The sequence below is a fragment of the Gracilinanus agilis genome, chromosome 4, assembly GCF_016433145.1.
Source record: "Gracilinanus agilis isolate LMUSP501 chromosome 4, AgileGrace, whole genome shotgun sequence".
Lineage (NCBI taxonomy): Eukaryota > Metazoa > Chordata > Mammalia > Didelphimorphia > Didelphidae > Gracilinanus > Gracilinanus agilis.
In genome coordinates, this window is record NC_058133.1 from 35,350,879 (window position 1) to 35,374,387 (window position 23,509).

Sequence of the window (23,509 nt, forward strand, 5' to 3'; positions counted from 1 at the left end):
CATGAATGGATGGATGAATTAACAAAAGCAGGAATCTCAGGCTAATGGGATGTGGATTTTAAAATTAATAATCAGTGACTAAATATTATATTTAATAAAGTTTTTATTAATCATAAACTAACAAAAAAGACTAACTAAAAGGTACTAACCAGCTCACTCCCAGGAACCAAAGAGAGAGAGAGGGAGGAGTTACAGCCAACTATAAAACAATAACGTGACCACACAAATGTGGAGGTGCAGGAGAGATTAAAGGGAATTTTGGGAAAACTAAGGGACTTATAGGGGATGAATTCCAAGGTTCAAAATCTCCATTTATACAGGGCTCACAAGGAGTTGTTTTTGACATTTGGGGAGTGTAGCAAAAGTGCTTTACTTTTCTTTGTGGGGGAAATGTTTAATTGGCAACATTGAGCACATCATAGGAATTGATGAGTCTGATGAATCCTGCTCACACAGATTACTGAAGGGTCCCTAAGACGGGGTGGAGGAGATGAGAAATAGACTTGGGATCAGGAAGACCATCTATGAGCTGATTGCTGATCAGTGGTAAAGTTTATTGATTGTGTTTTCCATTTTATAGAGAGTGTAGAAACAAGCCAAGAGCTTAGGTCACATGCACAACAAAAGGCAATGATTTACAAGGTGGTACAATGGATTTGGCTTACCTCATCGAATCTAAACAGTTTTCTATAGGTTAATAAATCAATATGTTAATGTGTAATCATCTAAACCAGATTCTCAGAGAATGCATACATCAGTGATTTTTGTAGGAACATTCAGTTACAGCAGGACAGGTTTGAGACCTCAGGTGAGGAGTGAGCTACATGTTTAACTTCAGCTGAGCTATGGCCTCAGTTTTTCTGAGGGTCTGTGCTTCCCAGAGCTTTGCTCCAAGGGGCTTTTTCAGACTCTGCCCGCTAAATCTGCTCCTCTCTTATCAGACAAACAAAGCTGAAGTAAATGCTTGATGTCAATTTTTTATTATCTGAAGTAGAAGTGGAGTATAGATATTTGAGTCTGACTACCAGGGATCAGGAGTATGTACTAGAAGAATGACAAGAAAAGGGTTTGTGAAAGGGGAATGATATGATAAGTTACAGATGCGATGGATGGGGCTCTTTGGATTGGGCTGGGGTTAAAACAAAGGGTGATATAATCACTTAACATAAAATTGGGTAAATGTTTTTTTGAGAAGTGGCTTAGTTAAGATAGATCAATCCTGGGGAGGCTGGTCACCTCTAGGGATTGTTCTGCCATATGAATTTTGACTTGTCCCCAAGTTATGGATTTCATGGCTTGAGTCCTTGGGGTGTCCATTTGTATTCTCCATACTTCATCATTCCTGACAGTCTTCTGCTGCATCATATTGCTGCTCCGTCTTGGTGGTGTGGATCCAGGCTCATTCATTTCCTGTGTGAATAAAAGCAAAACCTTGACTCCCATGTTATAATTCTGTAAAAATTTGATAGGTTTGGATCTGGTAATGTTACTTTCAAATACAGTACGGTATAAATATAGTATGGTATTTCCCTTTTTTTTTTAATAAATGATTACCAATTTTTCTTTCCAATAATTTTCCAGTCTTTTCTGAGTTTCAGTACTCACTGATAATGCTTAAACTATTTGGCACTTCTTCCCAATTCATATAGAAAAAGGGTTAATAATTTTGATGGGGGTTGTTTCCACTAATGTTATCTGGATTGATGATGGCTTCAAACTTCCAGTTGTTTCTATACCGAAAGTCAAGGAAAATGCTTAATTGTTTTCTCTTTGCTGCAAAACATTCATAATAAACTTTTCACTTTGGGCTGGTAAGGCAGGAGCTGTGGGATGGGTTGCTAGACTATCCTTTCATTACTAATTTACTTTGTTTAAAGATTTGGAAATGCTTAGTGTACAATTTGCATTTGGTGTAATGACACATGCTAGATTTTTCCCATAAAACGTATAATTTTTCATTTCTAATATTTCCATATAGGTATTTGAGTAGTTTATTCAATTGTCATGATTTATATAAAATTTCTCTTTTATATATATATATATACCATTTAAAAATATCTCTTTATTTTTGGCTTTGGTTGTAGTATTATTTTTTATACTGGATCAAAATTTAATGAAGCTGCTAGCTAGCACCTTAGGTTTTAATTTTCTGTTTACTGTAAGGAAGGAGTTAATAAGTTTGTAGGAAGTTCTAAGTCTTTAGCAATATTATCTAAAAGATGTGCTGCTTGTGATCTTAGCTTCATCTCCTAGTAAGTGCTTGGGAAATGAGGAAAAAATATCTTTTTATTATCGGCAACCTTGTTTTTCTGTCCTAATGCTTGTTGAACCAGCCAGAAAAGCTTAGAAATGAAATGAAAAGAGAAGCCTGCTAGGATTTTGGTAAAGCTAAGGACTGATGGGCCAGAATGAAGAAGGCTAACAAAGAGATTAGAATCTTGCTGCTCCTTGGCATTGAGGCCCTAAGAGAGACTCAAGATTTCTTATTCCCAACCAAGGAGGAAGCAGAGGCTCAGGGATGGATTGGTCCACATCTAACATCACGAGGAGCTAAAGACCAGGGAGTCATGGAAACACTCATCAGACCTCTTTATCTGCTTCCTTAATATCAAAGACTGCTTTGAAATCCTTCTCGAACTCTGCCTCCAACTTTGCTCCCAGAAGACCAAAATAGTTGTTCTGAAAGAAAAAGAAAATAGCTGACATTACCCCAGCACTTTACAAATATCATCTGATTTGATCATTGTAACAACACTGAGAGATGGGTCTTGGCTGTTGTTTTTTTGTTTTGTTTTTTGTTTGTTTTCTGCCCCCCCCCCCCCATTTTAGAGCTGAGGAAACTAAGGCGGGCAGAAGTAAGTGACTTGCCCAGGGTCAGACTTGCCCTGAGGTAGGACGTGAATACAGGCTTTCCAGATATGAACAACAGCGTCTCTAATGCACTGTTAGCAGAGTTGTGAATGAATCCAATTACTCTGAAAAGCAATTTGGAACTTTATTCCAAAAATCATTAAACTGTACCTGGTTTTTGACTCAGTGACACTAGTTTTAGGCCTATATCCCAAAGAGATAAAGAAAGAGGAAAAGGAACCATATATTAAAAACATTTATAAAAGCTCTGTTTGTTTATTTGTGTTTTTTTTTTGTGGTGGCAAAGAACTGGAAAGAGAGGGGATGCCTTTGAGTTAGAGAAGAGTCAAACATGTTATGGTATATGAATATAGCTAATGAATGTGATGGTTTCAGAGGAACCTGAGAAGACTTGTATGAACTGATGCAGAGTGAAGGGAGCAATTTATCCTGATGTTACAATTGATATGTTACAAAAACAAATGACATTTGAAAGCTTTGAGAACTCTGATCTATGATCTGAGTAGTCTAAGCAGATAGTAGGTAAAGGGGAGATGAGAGAACCGATGGGCAGCAGTACAGGGAAGTCAGAATGAAGAGCCAGGGTTAGGATGCCAGGTCATCAGGGAGCAGGCAGTGCCTCTTACCTTGTTAAATTTCTTGCAGTTGTTAAAAATCTGGCGTACATCCAGGACAAACCCCTCTACTATGTTGTAAGTCTCGGTTCTCAGGCGTTCCTTCACCTGGTCCAGCCACATGGGGTTTTTGATCCGCTGGGAATAGTTGTTAATTTGCTAAAAAAGACATGAAAGGGACATGAGTGCTAGTCCAGCAGCTGGTTCCATCACTTCCTGCTGAAACTCCAGCCCCACATGGAAACCAAGGGAATCCAGGGGACCCAAGGTACTGGCAGATGCACTTGGCTACAGGGTACCCATTCTGTTCTACTGCCTAGGCAGTCAGTGCCCAGCACAGAGCTTGGCAGGCAGAGGAGGTTTAATGAATGTTTAATCAATTGGTCTTCAGTGATACAGATTATTATTCAAATCTCTGTTACTTACCTGGCATGGATCTTTGGTAAAGGGGACGCTTTCCAAGTTACAGTACATTCTCAAGAGAAGAAACTCACATTTCTGCAGAAAATGAAACCTGTGTGTGAGATAAAGCTGGGCCAACTGGGAGGTGTCACCCAGGGTCTCCAAAGAGCTAGGGATCTGATACACTCACTGTCAAGCTGAAACATGCCAGTGAAGGAGCAGTGACACAAATGACTCCATTGGAGATGAAGCTTTGGCTATTTCCATATGAATGGGCTCTCCTTGAACTCCAACTTTGGCCTTCATTTGCTAGTTACCATTTCAGACTGGCCAAAGCAAAGAGTCCATCCTGCTTGGGCCCTGAGGTCAATAATAGATGAGCAGAGTATTATATAAATAGGGAGTATTTCCCTCCTGCCCCCAAGGCCAATGGCTCAATGGCTGTAAACCCAGCATAACTATGGATTTTCTGTACACTCTGAGAGCTTGTGGGGAAGTAGCCTGAACCTGATTTTCATTTGCTTCATGGAGACACTGGTGCTTCTCTTTGTCTTGGCTTGCTACAGTGGCTGAAATGAGCCCTTTTATTGACTTCTATCCTAGAGGAGGGAGGGGCATTTTCTGTCCACAACACAAGAATTCTTGGTATCTGGAAGATGCTGAAAGTGGGCTGAAAGCCACCTTCATCCTTAAAGATAGAGATGTAGACAGATGTAGAGTCTAAGTGAAATGGGGCTATTCCAATTCCTTTCTACCTACCAGCTTCTGTGTGTGTGTGTGTGTGTGTGTGTGTGTGTGAGAAAGAGAGAGAAAAAAAAAGAGAGACAGAGAGACAGAGACAGAGAAAGAGGAAGGGATGGAGAGGGAAAGAAAGAAAGGGGGAGGGAGGGAGGGAGGGACTGGTGGTCACTGTGAATGGAAAGGACCTGACCTTCACAAAGGATGGCATCCTGACTCACCATCTGCTGCTCAATTTTCATCGGTTGCATTATAACTTGGGACTCCGCTTGGGAGGGGTTACTCTTTTGACCTCTCATCTCCTTATTCTTCTTTATTATGCAGAAGGTGCAAATGAACTCTGCCCTGAGAGGCCAGAGAAACAATCAGTTAGTCAGTCGATAAACATTTATTTGTGCTAAGTGCTGGGGATACAGAAAGAGGCCAAACACTTCAAGGAGCTCACTCTCAACCTGATAGGGAGGACAACAAACTAGGCAGGAGTGTGCTTTTGTAGTTCCCTAACTCCTGACTCCTGACTCCACATTTCTTATTCCATCATGTCTGAGGACCATAGTAGATACTCTACTATGCCCCTGGGTCCATGAACTAGATTCTTTGCTGATACCATCACTCATTAGGGATACAATGGGCATCTCCTTCTCTTTCTCTAAAGGGACCAATGGTAAATTCACTCTAGATCTGGGGGTCTGGCAGCATTAGACTCCTAATGGAGTCACGGTCCTGATGCTGGCCAACTGTGGCATATTAGGCCCCACCATCCCATCCCAATTTTCTGAATAACGATGGACCAAACTAAGAGCTGTGTGCTTCGATGTGGTCCTTCTATGCCAATATACATGAGTCTCTATATTACTCCTGATGGTTAGCATAATTACACCTTTGGGGAAATGGGGAAAGGGTAAATAGCCAAGGATCCTGGAAACTTGACACTTGTAGGAGTCCTTCCCCATCCAGACACTCTGCCTGTTGGAGTCTATGATCTTACCAAGTCTGCGGAATAGTGGGAATATGGCAGTTCTCATGGAAAGATTTGGGGCATGAGTCACAGCAGAAGAGGTAGCCTCCCTCTCCACACACAAAACAGTCATCACTATTCTCTGGCTGAAAAAGTGAGAGGGAAGACATTACTTGTGAATCTGGAGGGATTTTGGAATTATTTGATTTTATACTCATGGAAGCACTTGAATTCTCCTATAAAGATAAGATAAACTCCATGACCAAGGAAATACAGAGGAAACCACACAGTTGGATGAGATAGGAAGGAGTGAGTGCCTCTCTGCCAGGCTTGTGAGATTTCTCCAACTCCTCATCTATATCCTCTCTCTGTCCCAGTGATCTGTAGTATACTTCACTGATAATAATGCAGTTGCTTCCACTGATTTTTACCATACTCCCCACTGCCCATGAGGTTACCTTCTTGATATATAATGCTAACCTTTCCCCTCCTTTTTTTCTGCTTTTGAACAAGAGATTCCTTTCCCACCAACATCCAATGACATTTATGAGGTGGTAGGTCCCTAACAAATACCCAATTAACTTTGGTGATTTTTCAAGAGGACATATAGGGAGCAAGCAACAGATTCAAACCCAGGTCTTCACTGCACCACAGCAATCTCACAGACTTTTCTGTCAAATGACTTGACCAATTTTTAAGTTCTTGGTATACTTCTTTTAGTTGACATAAATGGCATAAAACAAATTTACAGTTTCGTGAGCTGATTTTTAAAAAAATGTAGATATAGTAATAACAACTCACATTTACACAGGCCTGCCATGTTATAAATACATGGCAGTAGTCAGTAATTGAACCTGACTTTTTGAGGAATTGATGATTTCACTAGTAGGGGCATTCCCTTAAACACGGATTAACCTTGGCATTATTGACAACCTTGGCATGCAGCCAGGTGAGGCAATGGAAAGAGTAGTTTTGGAATTAGAAAGACCTGAGTTTGAATCCCTACCTCAGTCACTGTGTGACCCTAGGACAAGTCTCTAAACTTCTATCTGCCTCAGTTTCTTCATCTGTAAAATGGCAATGATCATAGCACTGACCTCCTTGGGACGTTGTGAGCATCCAATGAGATAATATTTATAAAGTGCTTTGCATACTTTGCAAATATTGATGCATGCTTGGGCAGCCAAGTGGTGCAGTGAATAGAGTATAGGCCTGGAGTCAGGAAGACCTGAGTTCAAATCCAGCCTCAGATACTTACTAGCTGTGATCCTGGGTAAGCCACTTAACTCTGTCTTAGTTTCCTCATCTGTAAAATGAACTGGAGAAGGAAATAGCAAACTTTTCTCAAATCTTTGCCAAGAAAACCTAAAATAGGGTCATGAAGAAAGGGCTGAACAACAAAAGTATGCATGGGGGTTATTTTTTATATCTTCAGGAGAAAACAAATTCAGTGCATCTGATGATATGAGGTGGGCACTGAAGTACAGTGGAAGGGCTCTGGAGTGTAGGTGTAGAGGCCTGACTTCTGTTTTTGGCTCTTCTACTGCCTCGTTGGGGTGACTTTGGCTAAGTAAATGAACCTCTCTTGCTCTCAGTTTCCTCATGGGTAAATGAGAAGGTGGGGGAAGTTCCAGCCTGGCTTTCCTGTGCTGACAGATGGACACAGTTATGTCAGGACAAGAGAGGTAGATGGAACTTACGAAGGGATAGTCTCCTTTACAGATGGTACAGGTGCAGCTGTCGGGGTGAAGTTTCAAAATCTTGTTCTGTTAGAGAGAAGAAGATGGAGTGGCACTGAGGGAGGTACCAGCTAAGGGGCACAATGTCCTTCCTTGGTCAGATCTCTTTTTCAAGGGGCGAGTGGAACAGCTGACCCTGTGTTGACCAGCTTGTGCTCTAATCTTCCTCAGACGTAGCTGCTGAAACTGTTCACCCACCGGAGAGGAAAGTCAAAGCCACGCTCAAGGACTCGAGTGGAGCCGAGCTACCCGAAGATCCAGGCTCCCGGGCTCGTATCCTTCATCTGTCCCTGCTCCAAGGTCTGGAAAGGCATGGGATCAGAAGCAAGGGGAGCAAGAGAGCATCAGGGCTCTGGGAAACTAGAGCAGCTGACCCTGTGTTGGGGTTACCTTAGGAAGTGTGAATCTCTGGGCTCAAGTCTTTCACCCTGGAGTATGTGGGCTGCTCAAAGTACTGGGCAGAAGCACATCAGAGGGTTGAGTAGCAATAACGCCATGTCAAGGAGTTAGGAATGGCCGAATCCTGGACGAGGTCTTGCAAGTCCTTCCCCATTCTCTCGGGATTTCAGGGGGACCCTGACCATGCTTCCCCCCGCAGAACGTCAGAGCCTCAAGGAGGGCAGGGACTGCTTCACTGTTGTCTTTGTGTCCCCACAATATAGCTTGGTACCCAGCACTTAGTTTGTGAGGGGCTTCCTGAAATGCTTGTTGGATGGATGGACTCAATGTCCTTTCCAGTGCTCTGATCAGAGGTTAGAATGTGAAAAGCTGTCCGGGGAGGCCCTTCCTAGACTGAAATGACTAGAAGACAATCCTCCGGCCACTCCTGTCAGGGAAGATGAGCCCTATTTATTTTAGGTCGGAGTCCTTTTTACTGGGTTCATCATTATAGCTCCTGAAGCTATTGTAGGAGAATCATGGACCTGGAGACCCTCCTGTAGAGTTTCTGGAGGCCAGAGACAAGGAAGCTTTCTGCGGGGACAGATAAGCTCTTCCCAGGGTGGGAGGACCTGAGCTCTCCTCCCCAACGTCCAGCCTCAGTTTGTTAAAGGGAAGACAACCTTTTAGTTCTTCATGAGCTTAATGGAGAACCACTTTACCTTTGCTTTTTTTTTTTTTTTAAACCCTCACCTTCCATCTTAGATCAATTCTGGATATCAGTTCTAAGGCAGAAGAGCAGTGAAGCTGAGGCAATGGGGGTTAAGTGACTTGCCCAGGGTCACCCAGCTAGGAAGTGTCTGAGGCCAGATTTAAACCCAGGATCTCCCATGGGTTTAAGTCCCTTAACCCTGGGCAAGTCCCTTAATCCTGTTTGCCTCAGTTTCCTTATCAGTCAAATGAGCCAGAGAAGGAAATGGCAAATTACTCTTGCATCTTTGTCAAGAAAATCCCTAACAAAGTCATAAAGAGTCAGATATGACTGAACAAACTGGGGATCAAAAGACAGAAGCAAAATGATCTTTGCCCTTAGGGGGTTCTGAGGTGACATTCTATTGCCAATAGTTTATGTTAGAGACCCACTTAAGGCAAGGAAGGTAGGATTCTCTGTCAGGAAGATCACAGGGCGGGCATCTAGGTGGCTCAGTAGATAGTCAGACTTAAAGATGGGAGTTCAAATCTGACCTCAGATACTTCCTAGCTGTGTGACCCTGGGTAAGTCACTTAACCCCCATTGCCTAGCCCTTTCTACTCTTCTGCCTTGGAACCAATACATGGTATTGATTCTAAGATGGAAATTAAGGGTTTAAAAAAAATCACAGGATAAAAAATGTAGCTTAGAAATAAGCAGGATATGCCATGACAGGATTGCCCTCTCTTAGTCAGTCATTAGCTCCCATTCAAACACATGCGCCTGTCTTAGAGGATCAGTTTACACTGTTTCAGGGTCTTGAGGGGGAGAGAGCCACAAGCTAGACAAGTTCTGACTCAGAGTAAGGAGAGAAAAAGAGAGTGAGCTCTGGGGCACAGGATGCTCGCGGCCCACTGCCAGCCTCTCCGTGGCCTCGTGCCATCTCATTCAGATCCTTCTCCTCCCACGCATGCAAGGAGTGCCCAGAGCCCGGGAGGAGCTGGGTCCACGAGCCTACCTCAATCAGGTTCTGCAGGGACAGTTTGCCAGTGAAGATGTTGTGGGTCCAGGACACAAGATCCATCTCAGTGTCTGGGCACAAGAACTCGGCCGGGGTACACCACTGTGTCTCTGTGAGGATGCATTTCCCCCGATCGACTATAAACGAGAGAGAAAGAGACTAGGAAGAGGAGGAACACTCGGCAGCCCCTCAGACTTGGCCTTCAGGATTCGCAGCCCATCTGTTCAAAATCAGAGCTTGATTTTGTGTTCTGTTGGTTATCTAGACTTAAGAAGTTATGGAGAAAATGTTAATAATGCAGATTCAATTTAAAAGTTTGTCCCGCATACATTTCCGGGCCCCCTCCAGTTGTTAGGCATTTTAACTATACCCTCCTGGAAATGAGTTACCATTTGTTTCTCCTGTTTATTGAATAAATAATATTTGATAAACTGACGTGGGGGCTCTGGGCTTAGTTGTTAATTGAGAAATCCAAATTTTATTAACTTATATTAAAATTTAAATTAAATTTAAATAATTTATTAAATTTTATTCATTATTGTTGTTAGATTACCCTAGAGCTCAGAAGGATAATGTTAAATATGGGAAGGAATCAAATAGCAGTTTGAGGGGTGACCTGCAAGCGAGGCTAGTAGAACTGTGTAGACTTGTTAAATGTAAGACACCATCTTTCTCATCCACTTATGGTCTGTCCACTTCACTACACCCCTCTCCCCATTAGCAAGGCTAAAGCTACGCCTGGTCCTCTGTTGTTTCTCGGCAGGGTGGTGCCAGGATCGGTCCCTTCTGAGGACCCTGGCTGACGGGCATGGTAGTTCTGCTGGTGCTGGTGCAGAACTGCCCCAGGTTTGTCCTGATAGTAATTTTCAGTCCTAGGAATCCGCATAGATTGTCTCTGCCACAGTGACAGGGTCATGTTATAATCATGGTCCCATGGAGACACCATAGTGTCACTTAAGTTCTGTTTCTAGAATTTTCCCACCCTAGAGCCAACCCACTTACCTTCACGGCTGTGCCATCCATGGACCCAGACACCATAAGACAACAAACCTTCATGCTATGGAGAACTTTGAACGAATCACTCACTTTTCCTTCGGTTTTCTCTCTGGTTCAATCTAGCAAGTGACGTCCCTTGGAGGATGTTAGAACCAAAGACCATACTGTGTAATGGGCTAGGAAGGCCCTGAAGGACACCCCAGCTGCCTGTCTGAGAACTCACCTGAAGCAAATCTTTTCTTGTACAAAATCCCAGTGCCCCTTTGGCATTTCACAGAAATACAGTCTCTGGCTTGGAGTCTTGCCAGATACTTCGGTCGGTTGGCCAGTGAAACTGCTACTGGACTGCTCTCTAGCACAAGAAAATAAAAGTGAGGATGCTGGTTTAATGCTCAGGGGCACCAAAGAATCCCCAGCCATCCTTAGCCCTGACTGTACTGAGATTAAAGAAGGATCACAGCCTTCTGGGCAAGACAGCTCACTTTCCCACGGATGAAATTCTGAAGCAACAGGCATCTCCCTCTGGGAGTGACATTTCACTGAAATTGCCAGAGCACAAAGGAAGACTGGAGATGTTACAAAAAAGTGACTCAAACTGGACCTTCCAAAAGACAAAACTCATGGCCACCATCTGATAAATCCAGTGAAGATCCCATAGAATAGTTGAGGCAAGCAAAAGGTTGCCATAAGTCCCCTGCATATCCCAACATGGCCAAAGCAAAGATGCTGGGAATAAGGGTGCATGGAGATAGAAGGATTATAAAAGGGAAAAAGAGAGACAGAGGAAGGAGAGAAATATAAAGGAAAGAGAAAAGAGAATGAGAGAACAAGAAAGAAGAGGGGAATGGAGAATAAGAAAAGGGGTGTTACTGACCTTGTGATACAGAACTTTATAGGTGTGGGACCCCAAGGAAATTGATAGCACAGTCTAGCACACCCCCAGTCTCCAGAGATGGATACTGAAGGGAAACACAGGGAAAGTCAACTAGCTAGTTATACATAGAAGAGAGCAGAAGGGAGTTCCAGAGAAGATGAAGACAAGCAGGGCAAGCCTGAAAGTGTGTTGAACCACCTTAAGACATTCTTTTTAAAAACAAACTTTGTGTGGTATTGACTTATGGTCTCCTGCACAATCCTCTTTCCTTGTTCTTCTGTGCATGTCAAATATATTGAAAAGGCTCATGTTTATTGATGACTGTCAGGTTCGGAGTAAGAAAATAAAAATATAAATAATTTTAATTTATTTTAAATAAAATTGTTTAAAGTTTAATTTATTTTTAAATAATTAAAAATTTTAATTTGAGTAAAATTTGAGCCTTATTTTTAGTAAATTTTTAAAGTTTACTTTGTTTTGAATAAATTAAAATATTTCATTTGTTTTTAATAAATTAAAACATTTCATTGTTTTCAATAAATTAAAATGTTTCATTTGGTTTTTGTAAGTTAAAATTTTAAATTCATCTTTAGTAAAAGGTTTAATTTAGTTTCATTGAACTTTTAACATTTAATTTAGTTTAAATAATTTTTAAAAGTTAAATGTATTTTAAATAAAATTTTTAAAAGTAAACAGAACTCCCTAGAGCATCATTGCTGTCACAAAAAATGTTCTCATGGGACTCTCTTGTTTTTTTCTCCTGTCAAGACCAAGCACTTTGTGACTCATATAGGAAGCCTCAGAGTGAGAGAGAGACTGATGTGTTTGTCAGTATTACTGGCAAAAGCTGCTGCTTCCCCATCCCTCCCACATGTTAACTGCTGTGGCTCATACATTCACATAAATGTGTTTCTTTTACGTAGGCAGCTAGGTGGACCAGAGGAGAGAGCATGATGCATATGGATTACGGAAGACTTGAATTTATATCCTGTGTGACCCTTGGCAAGTCACTTAACTACCATCTGCCTCAATTTCCTCATCTGTAAAATGGGGATAATAATAGCACCTATCTCCTAAGATTGTTGTGAAGATCAACTCAGTTAATATATATAAAGTATAAACATGGGAAAATATTAAAAAAGAAAAAAGAAAAATATTTAAAAAGAAAAAAGTGCTCTCCTGATCCTAGCTATAATCATTATAACACACCCTTAATGCCGCCACCAGTGAGGAATATTCAAGTGTGCTCATGATCCCAAGTCACAATCTGTTCCTTTTGCCAATCTTACATAGTTAAAAATTGATACTAACCTGGTAACTGGGGCAGGCTCGAATGTGGCTTTCCTGCTACCTGGAGTGGCAAACAATGGAACAGAGATGCCCGTCAGGGTGTGTTCATGCACGATGCAGAATGATTCTTCCTTAGGGAATGGACCTATGTGGATTTCCTACACCCAAAGCCCAGTGCCCAAAGCCCAGTGCCAGGACCTTTTGCCCTCTCCTCCTCAATCCTGAAGACAATACGGAAGGCAGAGGCCAGCCGTCCCAGGGTCTAGCCTGGAATATCGAGGCGTGGCGATTCCCCCTGGTTCCGTGTTGCGCCTGCATGAGGAGGAGCCCGAAGCTATGTGTGGTGGCGCACATGCTCCTCAGCGTGTAGCTCACAACGGTCCTGCCCCCGGGAACTCACCTGTTTCAGACTGAACAGTAGACCTGGTTTGGTGACCCCAGTCTGGGCCGGACTAGTGGACACAGTCCAATGTTAAGTACCCTTATTTGTCTAGGTAGCTTCTCCCACAGGCAGCCCAGCCCTTGGTTTGGCTCTTTCCTTTTGTATTCATTGTAGTAGACCACTCCCGGGTACCCCAGCTGCTGGCTGCATCCTCTTTCCCAAGCCTGCTTGCACCCTGTCAATGTGTGTGTGCAGGGTTCCCCAAAGGGAGTCTCGGCCCCCCAAGTTCTGTTGTTCTCTGGAGAACCATCTCGCGCGGGGATCCTCCCAGAGATACCGTCTCCGGAGCCCCCCCAGGGTTCCGACTTTGTGTTCTATCTGGGTGCCTGGCTCTGCCATAGCGGATGATGACTGGACCGACCTCTTTCCTGATTAATGACTTGGTTTTTACTGACTCCTTTAGGAGTTCTGTAACACCCCAAACTGATATTGCGAAGTGACTCCAAGAACTTCTCTAGCATGACTGGGTACGCCGAGGAAGGCTCCCTCCCACATCTGGCGCCGGGTACTGGTTCTCCACCAACCCCCATTCTTAGGGGACGTACATTTGCCTCTTGAACCCCAGCTTTGAGCCTATTTCCATGTCTCCAACGTGTCTCCCTCCCCCTCGAGCTGAGTTTCTTGCCTTCCTGGGGAGAACCTCTATTTATATTGCCACAGAGAGTGTGTGTACATGCTTCTGTTCACTCACTGCTGAGCCTTTTAATAATAAAACCCGTGTTTAATATCAACTTCCTGCGAAACACTTTCTTGGAAATTTCTGAACTCAGGTTCACTTTACCATAAGCCACCAGGATCAATAGCATCCCTCTGGAGTTTACAGCTCTTCCCAGCCTCCATTAGTGCTCTCCCCACATTCTAAGGTCCATCCACATTGGCCTCTCTTTGTTCCCCCCACACAGCACTATCTTCCTCTCTGTCCTCCATACTCTACCAGAATGCCGGGCTCCCTTCAGAGCCTACCTTAGACGCCTTTTTAATCTGCTTCCTCATTCTCTCCCTCCTTGCTGATATTTCCCTCTAAAATAACCTTGTATTTATTTGGTATCAGGCTAACCTCTCCCCTCATGCCTGCTGGCTAGGGGCCAAGTCACTTATCATCTTAGCTCTTGGGGCAACCTTCTTAGATGATTTCAGAGCTGGCAAAGACTTGTATTGATTTTTTAAAAAACCCTTCCCTTCTGTCTTAGTGTGTATTGGTTCTAAGGCAGAAGAGGAGAAAGAGCTGAGCAATGGAGGTTAAGTGACTTGACCAGGGTCACACAGCTAGGAAGTGTTTGAGGACACATTTGAACCCAGGACCTCCCATGCCTAGGCCTGCTTCTCTATCTGCTGAGCCATCTAGCTATTCCCCAGACTAGCACTGATAAATGAAGCATCCTCTTCTGAGAGTTCTTTGAATCAGTGGTATTGCTAGCCCATTCCCCAACTCTAAACCGATTCTTATTTTGTGTCTGTTTAATTTATTCTCATACATGTAACACCAATATTCTTCTGGGGATGCTCTGTCTGGCTGTGAGCCCCAGAATACCGCATTCTCTGAGAGGTCATTGTCTAAGATCATCAATAAGATCAATGGAATCTTGCCTAGGGGCACAAGAAAGCTACATGTGCCATCACTGAAGAAATGGGAAGAAGACTACTACTACATGATCTCAGTTTTGAAAACACAAGACATCAATTACAAATCTAAAGATATAATCAGAGAAACATGTACCCCAGCCAGGGGGAAGGCCAGTCTTGTCAACATGGCCTGAGCCCTCAATCTCCCTAGGGAGGACTCATAAGTGGAGGGCAATTGGGAGTGGGCTTGAGTGAGTGATCACCTGCCAGCTGCATGGCATGACTCCATGGAGGGCACAGCCACTGGGGCAGTGAAAAAAGAAAGAGGCCTGAAGGACCTGGCAGGTGGGAGTGCTGTCTTGCCCAGAAGGGACCTCTCTGTGCATGAGTTTGGAGTAGGAGGTAATAAGCCAGTGCCCATTCTCCCAAAGGGGTAGGCCCATGAGCATCACTTGGATCCCTAACAGAGCTCTGGGATGAATATCTAAAGGAGGAGAAATGCAATTAGGTTTAGGAACACCCTGTCTCTAATCCTATTTCTGTTGCTAGCTCTAAATGTGAGCTAACATTCCACAATTTGGGAGCAGTCATTGGCCTCCATGTGGGGAGTGAGGGGAGTGGTGATGAAGGGGACAAATCATCCTTGATGCTTGGTCCCAGTTGGTCTAACTATTAAGACAGGAAAGTTTTACCCTTTCCTTTCCTGGAAATGAAATGACAGCAAAAGAGACTGCCTACAAATGGAGATTCATCAGATTCCAAACAATTAGAGACCTGGGAACTGGTGGGACCTCAGCAACCATCCAGTCCAACCCAGACTTAAAGAGGAATGCATCACCCCTAACTATGGTAACCCTCTCTTCCCTGGACCTGTGACCATCCCTTCCACAAGCAGACAGTTCTCAGAGTGAGGAAGTTTTTCCTGAATGAGCCTCCATGTACCCCTCTCTGTAGTTTCCCACCTCCTTACCTCATTCTGGCTCAGAATGTCCTTGGGAGCCAGGCAGAAGAGTCCTTCCTCCCATGAATCTTGGGACTAGCTACCACATCCCCCTCCTCCTCCCCAGCTCTAAGGGTTCTGAGCTCAGAGAGTTCTTGGGGCACATTAGCACTTCTGGGGGAAAGTCACAATCAGTTACCTCCTTTCTGATGTATCTTCTTTTAGGACCAGGTTGAGATGCATTCTGAAAAGGAGAAAAAGTTAATGAATAGAGCCACCTTGGAGCTTCCTTTCTCTCTTCTCTAGCTGTGTATTTCCACCTGCTTCAGATGTAAATGCTCATCTTTAAGTGTCCAGATTATGCAAACTCAGCTAATATGAAGGAATACTAGCCCTGCTCCCTCATATGCTCTCTAATCTCCCCTTCTGGCTGTGGACTTCCTGATGTGGCTCCTGGTATCCTGCTCACCCCATCTTGGGAGCCCCTTCATAGCATTTCCCTTTCCAGTCCCATCCTTCTTCATATTCCTGGCTTCAGTGCAGACTATCCCCAAGGTCATATCACCCCAACCCACCATCAGTCAGAAGAAAGGGAATGCCATCTTCCATGGCCAGAATCCACAGGAGTCATTGCCTTCCTCTCCTTATCAGCTACTTGTTCTTTTCTTTTTATATCACAAATCACAAAGTTAAGTGAGGACCTGCCTGCCCAGCCACCATTCCCTGGGCTCATCTCTAGCATCTCTTGAGTCTTCCTCAAGAGACAAAATGATTAATAATGGATGTGACTAGTAGGGCAAGTGAGCACAAGTTGGGGCTGGGATTGGTGTCAGGAAAAAGGTCATGACATGTGAAGTTGTGATGACTTTCATTCCCCGAGGGACAAATGGTCAAAGGATAGGAACAAGCAGTTTTCAGATGAAGAAATCAAAGCTATCAATAATTATATGGAAAAATGTCCTAGATCCATCTTGATTAGAAAAATGCAAATTAAAACCACTCTGAGGTACCATCTCATACCTATCAGATTAGCCACTATGACAGTAATGAAAAACAATAAACATTGGAGGGGATGTGGCAAAATTGGATACTAATACATTACTGGTGGAATTGTGAACTGATCCAAGTATTATGCAGGACAATTTGGTACTATCCGCAAAGGGCTATAAAACTGTGTGTAACCTTTAATCCTCGAATACCACTACTGGGTCTGTTTACCAAAGAAACCATAAAAAAGGGGGAAGGATGTACTTGTATAAAACTATTTATAGCATATCGTGTGTGTGTGTGTGTGTGTGTGTGTGTGTGTGTGTGTGTGTGTGTTTTATTTTAAACCCTTAACTTCTGTGTATTGACTTATAGGTGGAAGAGTGGTAAGGGTAGGCAATGTGGGTCAAGTGACTTGCCCAGGGTCACACAGCTGGGAAGTGGCTGAGGCCGGGTTTGAACCTAGGACCTCCCATCTCTAGGCCTGGCTCTCAATCCACTGAGCTACCCAGCTGCCCCCATATAGCATATCTTTTTGGAGTGGAAAAGAATTGGAAATTGAGGGGATGCCCATCAGCTGGGGAATAGCTGAACAAATTGTGGCATATGATTGTGATGGAATACTGTTGTGCTGTAAGACATGATAAGCAAGGTGATCTCAGAAAAAGCTAGAAAGATCTGCAGGAACTGATGCAGAGTGAAATAAGCAGAGCTGGGAGAACATTGTTCTCATTAACAGCAATATTAGTGTGTTAGTTAAAATCACCTGGGGTTCTATTTGGAAGGATTGAACCTCAATATAGTGTTTGACAAACTTCTGTGGACCTGTGGGGGTCCTTAAAACTACATTTCCTGTGGTCCAACGGGTTTCATGGGTTTCCGGTTTTGGATGACGTATTCAAGGTGAGGGATTGTTTGAAGTAGGGGGTAGTGACTTGGAACTTCCTCTTTAGTTACCTGAGCTCGAGGAGAGAGGAAGGTAAATGGCTGAGGTGAGGTTGGAATAGGTTTTTCTTACAGGCGCGTGGTCAGTTTATCTCTATCAGCATGGCTTTTATTAAAATACTATTTTCCCTTCTGATCTCGGCCCTCATCATTTTAAATCATAACATTAGGCAATGACCAGCTATGAAAGACTTAGCTACTCTCAGCAATACAAACATCTGTGATAATTCTGAGGGACTTATGTCAAGGAAAGCTATCCACCTTCAGAGAAAGATCTGTTGGAGCTGGAATGCAGATCAAAGCATACCATTTTTCACATCAAGTTTTTTATGGCTTTATTTTGGGGTTTTGGTTTTATATGCACATTCTTTTAAAACCATGACCAACATGAAAGAATATTCTCCATGACAGTACATGTAAAACCCAGATCAAATTGCTTACCATCTCTGAGAGTGAACAGGGAAGGAAGGGAGATGATTTGGATCTTATAATTTTGGAACATGTGTGTTGAAAATTGTTATTACATGTCATTGCAAAAATGAAATATCTTTGAAACTAAAAAAATGAAAGATGCAGTGATCTTCCCCACCCGCTGGGGCCTTGTGTGGCATCCTACCTCCTGCCTAGACTTCCCTTCAGTCATCTCACCCCCATCTTTTGAAAAAAAGGCCTGCTCCATTAATGCCTCTGGTTTCTTAGTGGGCTTTGCTGCATCCTCTGTCTTGCATTAGGATTCCTTTTGCAAACTGCTCCATCTCCCTGACTGCTATCTAAGCTCCAGGCAGGGCCTTCATCCCACTATCTGCCCTGCCCACTGTCCAGCACAGTGTACGTGGTGCCATAGATCCAGTTATTTCTTTGAGCAGCCACCCCTTGTAAATCATTATTAGGGAGGGAAATGTGGCATGGACAGAAATAAAGCAGCCATGACCATGGAAGCCTGACCCAAGACTTAAGCTTTGGACAGTGCCATCATTGAGTTCTTAAAATACTGTGATAAGTATTGTTGTATATTGAGTCACATTTAAATGAAGAAGGGGACAATCCTTCCAATCAGAAGGCCAATCCCTCCAAGGACCAATTGTGTAGGATTCTCTCTTCATTGGCAGAGACTGAATATTCAATGTTCCAAACTATGTCAGGAGAGCGGAATTAGTGAGAGCTACAGAGCAGACAGATCTGTACTCTTCTAGCTTCCAGATCTTACCATCAGGAGGAATGGGAAATCAGGTAATTAGTCTCTACTCAATAGGAGAGAGTACCATACAAACTACACTTTTATATAGTGAACTATTTTCTTGTGAAGGGATGTAATAATGGTGATGATGGTGATAATGATAACCATTTAATTTTATATTTATTTGTATATAATTAGTGCCCATTTATTATATTTCTATGACACTTTAAGGTTTGCAAAGCACTTTACAAATACTGTCCCATTTGTTCCTCACAACAATCCTGAGAGGTAGGCACTATTATTGGTCTCATTTTACTGATTAGGAAACTGAGGCTGAAAGCTATTAAGTAATTTGCCCAGGGTCACACAGTTAACTAGTAAATATCTGAGGCCAGATTTGAACTCAAGTTTTCTTGATTCCAAGTACAGCACTCTATCTACTGTACTATCTTGCTACTTAATAGAATAGAAAATTTACACTATTCATTCTTCCCTGTCTGCCCTCTGGTCTTCACTTCTGGCTGTAGACTTCCCTTGGTCTTTCTGTCCCACACATATTGTTGGCTTCTATGATACCATTTGACAAGAGCCAGTGGTCTTTTCTGACATTATTGGAGCTTCAGGGGAAGGGACTGGGAATAAGCATTTAGATAGCACTTGTGTGCCAGGCACTGTGCTAGGCCCTTTCTTATAAATATTGTCTCATTTGATAACGAGCTTCAGTGTCCCAGAGGATCCAAGATCTCTTTTCCAATGACCAGGCCACAGCCAACTCAAACCTTGGACAATCTGGGCCATCCTAGAGTATCCTTCTTCTGGACTTGCAATGCCATGGAGAACTCCATTCTCCATCAGCAGCTCTGCTTGATTTCCACAAACCAAATAATATACCTTCCTTGTGCCCCACTTCCCCATAAACTGATCACCTGAAAACCCATCACCATAAAGAATGACCTCAGGTTTGAACATTCAACACCTTCTCAAGTCACCCACAATTCCTTGTAAGTGGTAAGTTGGGGAACGGAGCACTAATTTTTGTTGTTATTGACACTAGCTGAGTGACCCCAGGCAAGCCCCTTGACCTTGTTGGCTTCAGTTTCCTCACCTGTAAAATGAACTGGAGAAGAAAACAACAAACTACTCCAGAATCTTTGTCAGAAAACCCTACAATGGGCCTTAAAAGTCTGATACAATGGAAAAATAACTAAACAACAACACAACTCTCCTGGAAAACTCCATTCTCCAATCAGCAGCTCTGCTTGCCTTCTACTCCTCAGACCTCATCTCTAAAGAGTAACAAATGTGAACAAGATAAAAGAGTTTCAAATATAAGGAAAGAGGAAAGAGACACTACTAGGAAAACCTCTGAAAGAATGAAAACTAACAGAGAATGAAGAAATGAAAGGGAGGAAAGATCTCTGAAAGGAAGGATCAAGCCTGTAATTACCAGAGCCCCCAAAGGAGAAAGGGCAACCCACAAGAGCCTTCAGAGAAGTTGGAACTCATTGAGATTCAAAGGAAATTTTGTAACCTGCAAAGATGGAAGGAAGAATAGAAGAGGAGGATCCTGATAGTTCAGAAAAACCATTGGAGACTCTGAATAAAGCAGTGGACTCCCTCCCAGATGGATCATGACAACAAAACACACAAGACTGGGAGAGAGCAAAATAAAGTTTAGGGAAGGAACCAATGAGGCATTTGTTTCTTAAACACGTTGAGATTAAAGGTCTTACCTGAGCAGGTGAAGGCTGACATGTAGGTGTCCCATTATTGGCTTCTGGCTGTCTGCCACTTTCATCTGCAGAGAGGATCTGCAGAGACCATACTCAGTTAGTTCATGTTAATTAAATTCTGAGTTCATTTACTGTCACTAGTAGGACATGAGGATGAAATATTTGTGTGAAAATTGAGGTTAAAAAAAAAAAACAACACCTCAAAGAAAGATCATCTAAGTAGCACAATGGATAGAGAGTCAAGCCTGGAGGTAGAAGAACCTGGGTTCTTATGTGACATCAGACACTTCCTAGCTGTGTGACCCTGGACAAGTCATTTAATCTTCCTTACCTAGCACTTGCTCTTCTTTCTTAGAATTGATACTATGAAGATAGGGGTTAAAAAAAAAACAAAAAAACAACTCAAAGGAAGATGACCTTATTTTCCCTAAGTGTGTTATTACTGATGTTTACCCAATGGCAAGTGTGGAAGCATTGAGATTTCTGACTCATTTTTTAGCTTGGCAGCTATGATGACCTCCAGATCTTTCTCTATCACATCTTCATAACCCTGTTTATGCCCTATTAATAGTTTGAAGCATAACTGGCTCCTAGGAATCAGGTAGTGTTCACAACACATTTTCCTTAAGCTGCAACTACCAAACAATCAATAAGCATTTATTATATATCTGCTGTTTGATAGGCCTTGTGCTATGTGTTAGGGATATAAAGAATGAAACAGACTTTGTCCTCAAGGCATTTACATTCTATAAGGAGAGAAACCAAGTATAAAACACATATATACAAAATAAATACAAGAGATTCTTCTCAGGAGTAGGCATTTATCATGTTTGATACCCTTAGGGATCCCTAGGTCAGAGGCATCAAATATGGTAGGGTCCAATGCCAGCATGACCAGATTAAAATATTATTAGGAAATATTTAACAAAATGAAAAAAAATGTTGATATGTTGTTTTCTAGGGCAACATACAGCCCATGGAGATTCTTAGGTATAGTTTAGTGGCCTTTGTTTCTATTTGAGTTGGACATTGTTGATCTAGGAATACTTGAAGCATAAACATCTACCATATGGCCTCCTGGAAAGATCATAATTACCTTTTTTCTTTTGCCATATATTCTTGGAGGATTGGGTAGAACTTTTTTCTGAAAGGGATAAAAAGTTATTAAGCAGTGTCTTCTTGTCTGTGGCTTCTTCTGCCCTACTCCCCACACTCCACATGTCTAAATCTGCATTTGATTTCCATCCCCAAATTTCATTATATCAAATTATGAACAGCTAAAACAGAATTCACAGTCTTCCCTCTCCCTCCTCCCCCAATGGTTCCTCCTTCTGACTTTGTACTTCCTATAGTGGACACTTCCTCTCTCAGTTCACTCAAGATCTGAGCCTCAGAGGCAGACTAGGTGTCACCTTTTCCATAACCTTCCACCTATGGGTGCCTGGTGAGTCCTGTGGATAGTCCCTCACAATTCTATCATTCTTTCTTTCTTCTACATACTCAGTGCCATCACCATAGTGAAGGTTGTGATCATCTCATCTGGACTAACACAATTCAACTTGACTCAATTTAACCAACCTTTGTTAAATACCTACTATATACCCATATATTAAGTGCTAGGGATCTAAAGACAAAGCTGAACAGTTCCTGGCCTCAAAGAGCTTAAATTTTGCTTGAAGAAAGCAATATGTATACACAGAAATGAACATAAACTATATACAAAGTAATTTTGGGATAGGTCAGAGGAAGGGATTGTGAAATGAAAAACTGGAGTAATCAGGAAAGACTTTGAAGAGGAGGTTGCACTGGGGCTGATCCATGATAGCTAGGGATTGAAATAAGAAGAAGAGGAGAAAGGAGAGTATTCCAATCAGAAAGACAGCTTGTATAAGACTGTAGGAGATGGAATATTATATAAGAGAAGGAGTAAGTAGGCCAGTTCATACAGAACATAGAGAACATGAGGAGGAGTAAGTGGGATGGGAATCAGTCTGGAGAGGTAGGCTGAAGTCAGATTGCATAATGGCTTTAAATCTAGATGAAGAGTTTGTACTTCAATCATAGGAGCCCAACAGAAAGAAGCCTCCTATGTAATACACCCAGTAACGTAATCACAAAACCCAGAGCTTCAATGGCAAAGAAAGTCTCTTTCCAACAGTTAGAAAGAAGCAATTCGCATGTTTAAAAAGCACTTATTCTAACTGTGAAAAATTTCTCAGCAAGAACAGGAAATAGAAAGAGACAAGTGAAAGGAGATTATTGGAAAGGATGTCAAATGGGTTGTACTCCAAAACTGCTTTTCCTTCAAAGCCAAGTATACTCATCACAATAAAGCTTCTTCAATTCAATTAGGAAATATAATCTTTTCTAGCTAAAGAATTCAGAACTGAGTTTTTGATGCCTCCATTGACCAAGCATCCATCAGAAATTTAACAAGGTTAAGAAAGACCTAAAAGTTGGTAATGAGCAAATGATGATTTAATGTTTACTTACAATATGGTAATTATGAAATTAGGAGTAGGAGTTAGATAAGATCCCATGGTCTAAAATTCTACAGGGGAAGTTAGTCCAGGAAGGTTGGAAAACTAAAAATGAACAAATTCTGAAGATACAAAGGGAAATAGTTTTACTGAGGAAGAAAAATGAGATGTCTTAACAGATTGATAGGGATGCACAAGGTACTCACTAAGATTTTAGAAACAAATATACAAAAGATAGAAGGTAAGGTGGAGAACAGAGTTTAAATATAAGAGCCTGGTATGGTCCTATAAAAATTGCATTAGGATGGTAAAGATCAGAATTAAGTGAAACTGGTAAAGAAAGGGATTTTTAAATTTTTTAAATTATGTTTTTATTTTTTAACATTCTTTTTTAAAAATTTGAGTTCCAAATTTTCTCCCTCTCTCCCAATTCATCCCCATTCATTGAAAAGGCAAGCCAAATTATATCAGCTAATGAAATCATTATGAAATCATATAAAATATATTTCCTTATTAGCCATATCATAAAAGGAAGTGAGAAAATTACACTTCAATTTGCATCGAGTTCATCAGTTCCAAGTGGAACTAATATTGCCAATATGTGATATAACATGCTATTCTCACCTTATGATAGGTGTCACCAAGAATAGTCTAGTCAGTCCAATGAGGT

The 23,509-nt window shown here is 42.1% G+C and overlaps 1 protein-coding gene across 1 annotated transcript in view; it reads right to left on the reverse strand.

Moving 5' to 3' along the window:
- Positions 1-533: 533 nt before the first annotated feature.
- LOC123245839 (nuclear body protein SP140-like protein) overlaps positions 534-23,509 on the reverse strand; it is a 34,644-nt gene continuing 11,668 nt past the window's right edge. Inside the window, exons 7-19 of the mRNA XM_044674834.1 lie at positions 21,456-21,503; positions 20,360-20,437; positions 15,717-15,761; positions 12,594-12,633; positions 10,632-10,760; positions 9,410-9,549; positions 7,284-7,349; positions 5,614-5,729; positions 4,847-4,970; positions 3,912-3,983; positions 3,498-3,644; positions 2,587-2,679; positions 534-1,410 (exon numbers count right to left, since the gene is read on the reverse strand). Of these exons, the coding sequence (XP_044530769.1) occupies positions 1,204-1,410; positions 2,587-2,679; positions 3,498-3,644; positions 3,912-3,983; positions 4,847-4,970; positions 5,614-5,729; positions 7,284-7,349; positions 9,410-9,549; positions 10,632-10,760; positions 12,594-12,633; positions 15,717-15,761; positions 20,360-20,437; positions 21,456-21,503 (1,305 nt within the window). The 3' untranslated portion in view covers positions 534-1,203. The remainder of the gene's footprint in view (positions 1,411-2,586; positions 2,680-3,497; positions 3,645-3,911; positions 3,984-4,846; positions 4,971-5,613; positions 5,730-7,283; positions 7,350-9,409; positions 9,550-10,631; positions 10,761-12,593; positions 12,634-15,716; positions 15,762-20,359; positions 20,438-21,455; positions 21,504-23,509) is intronic.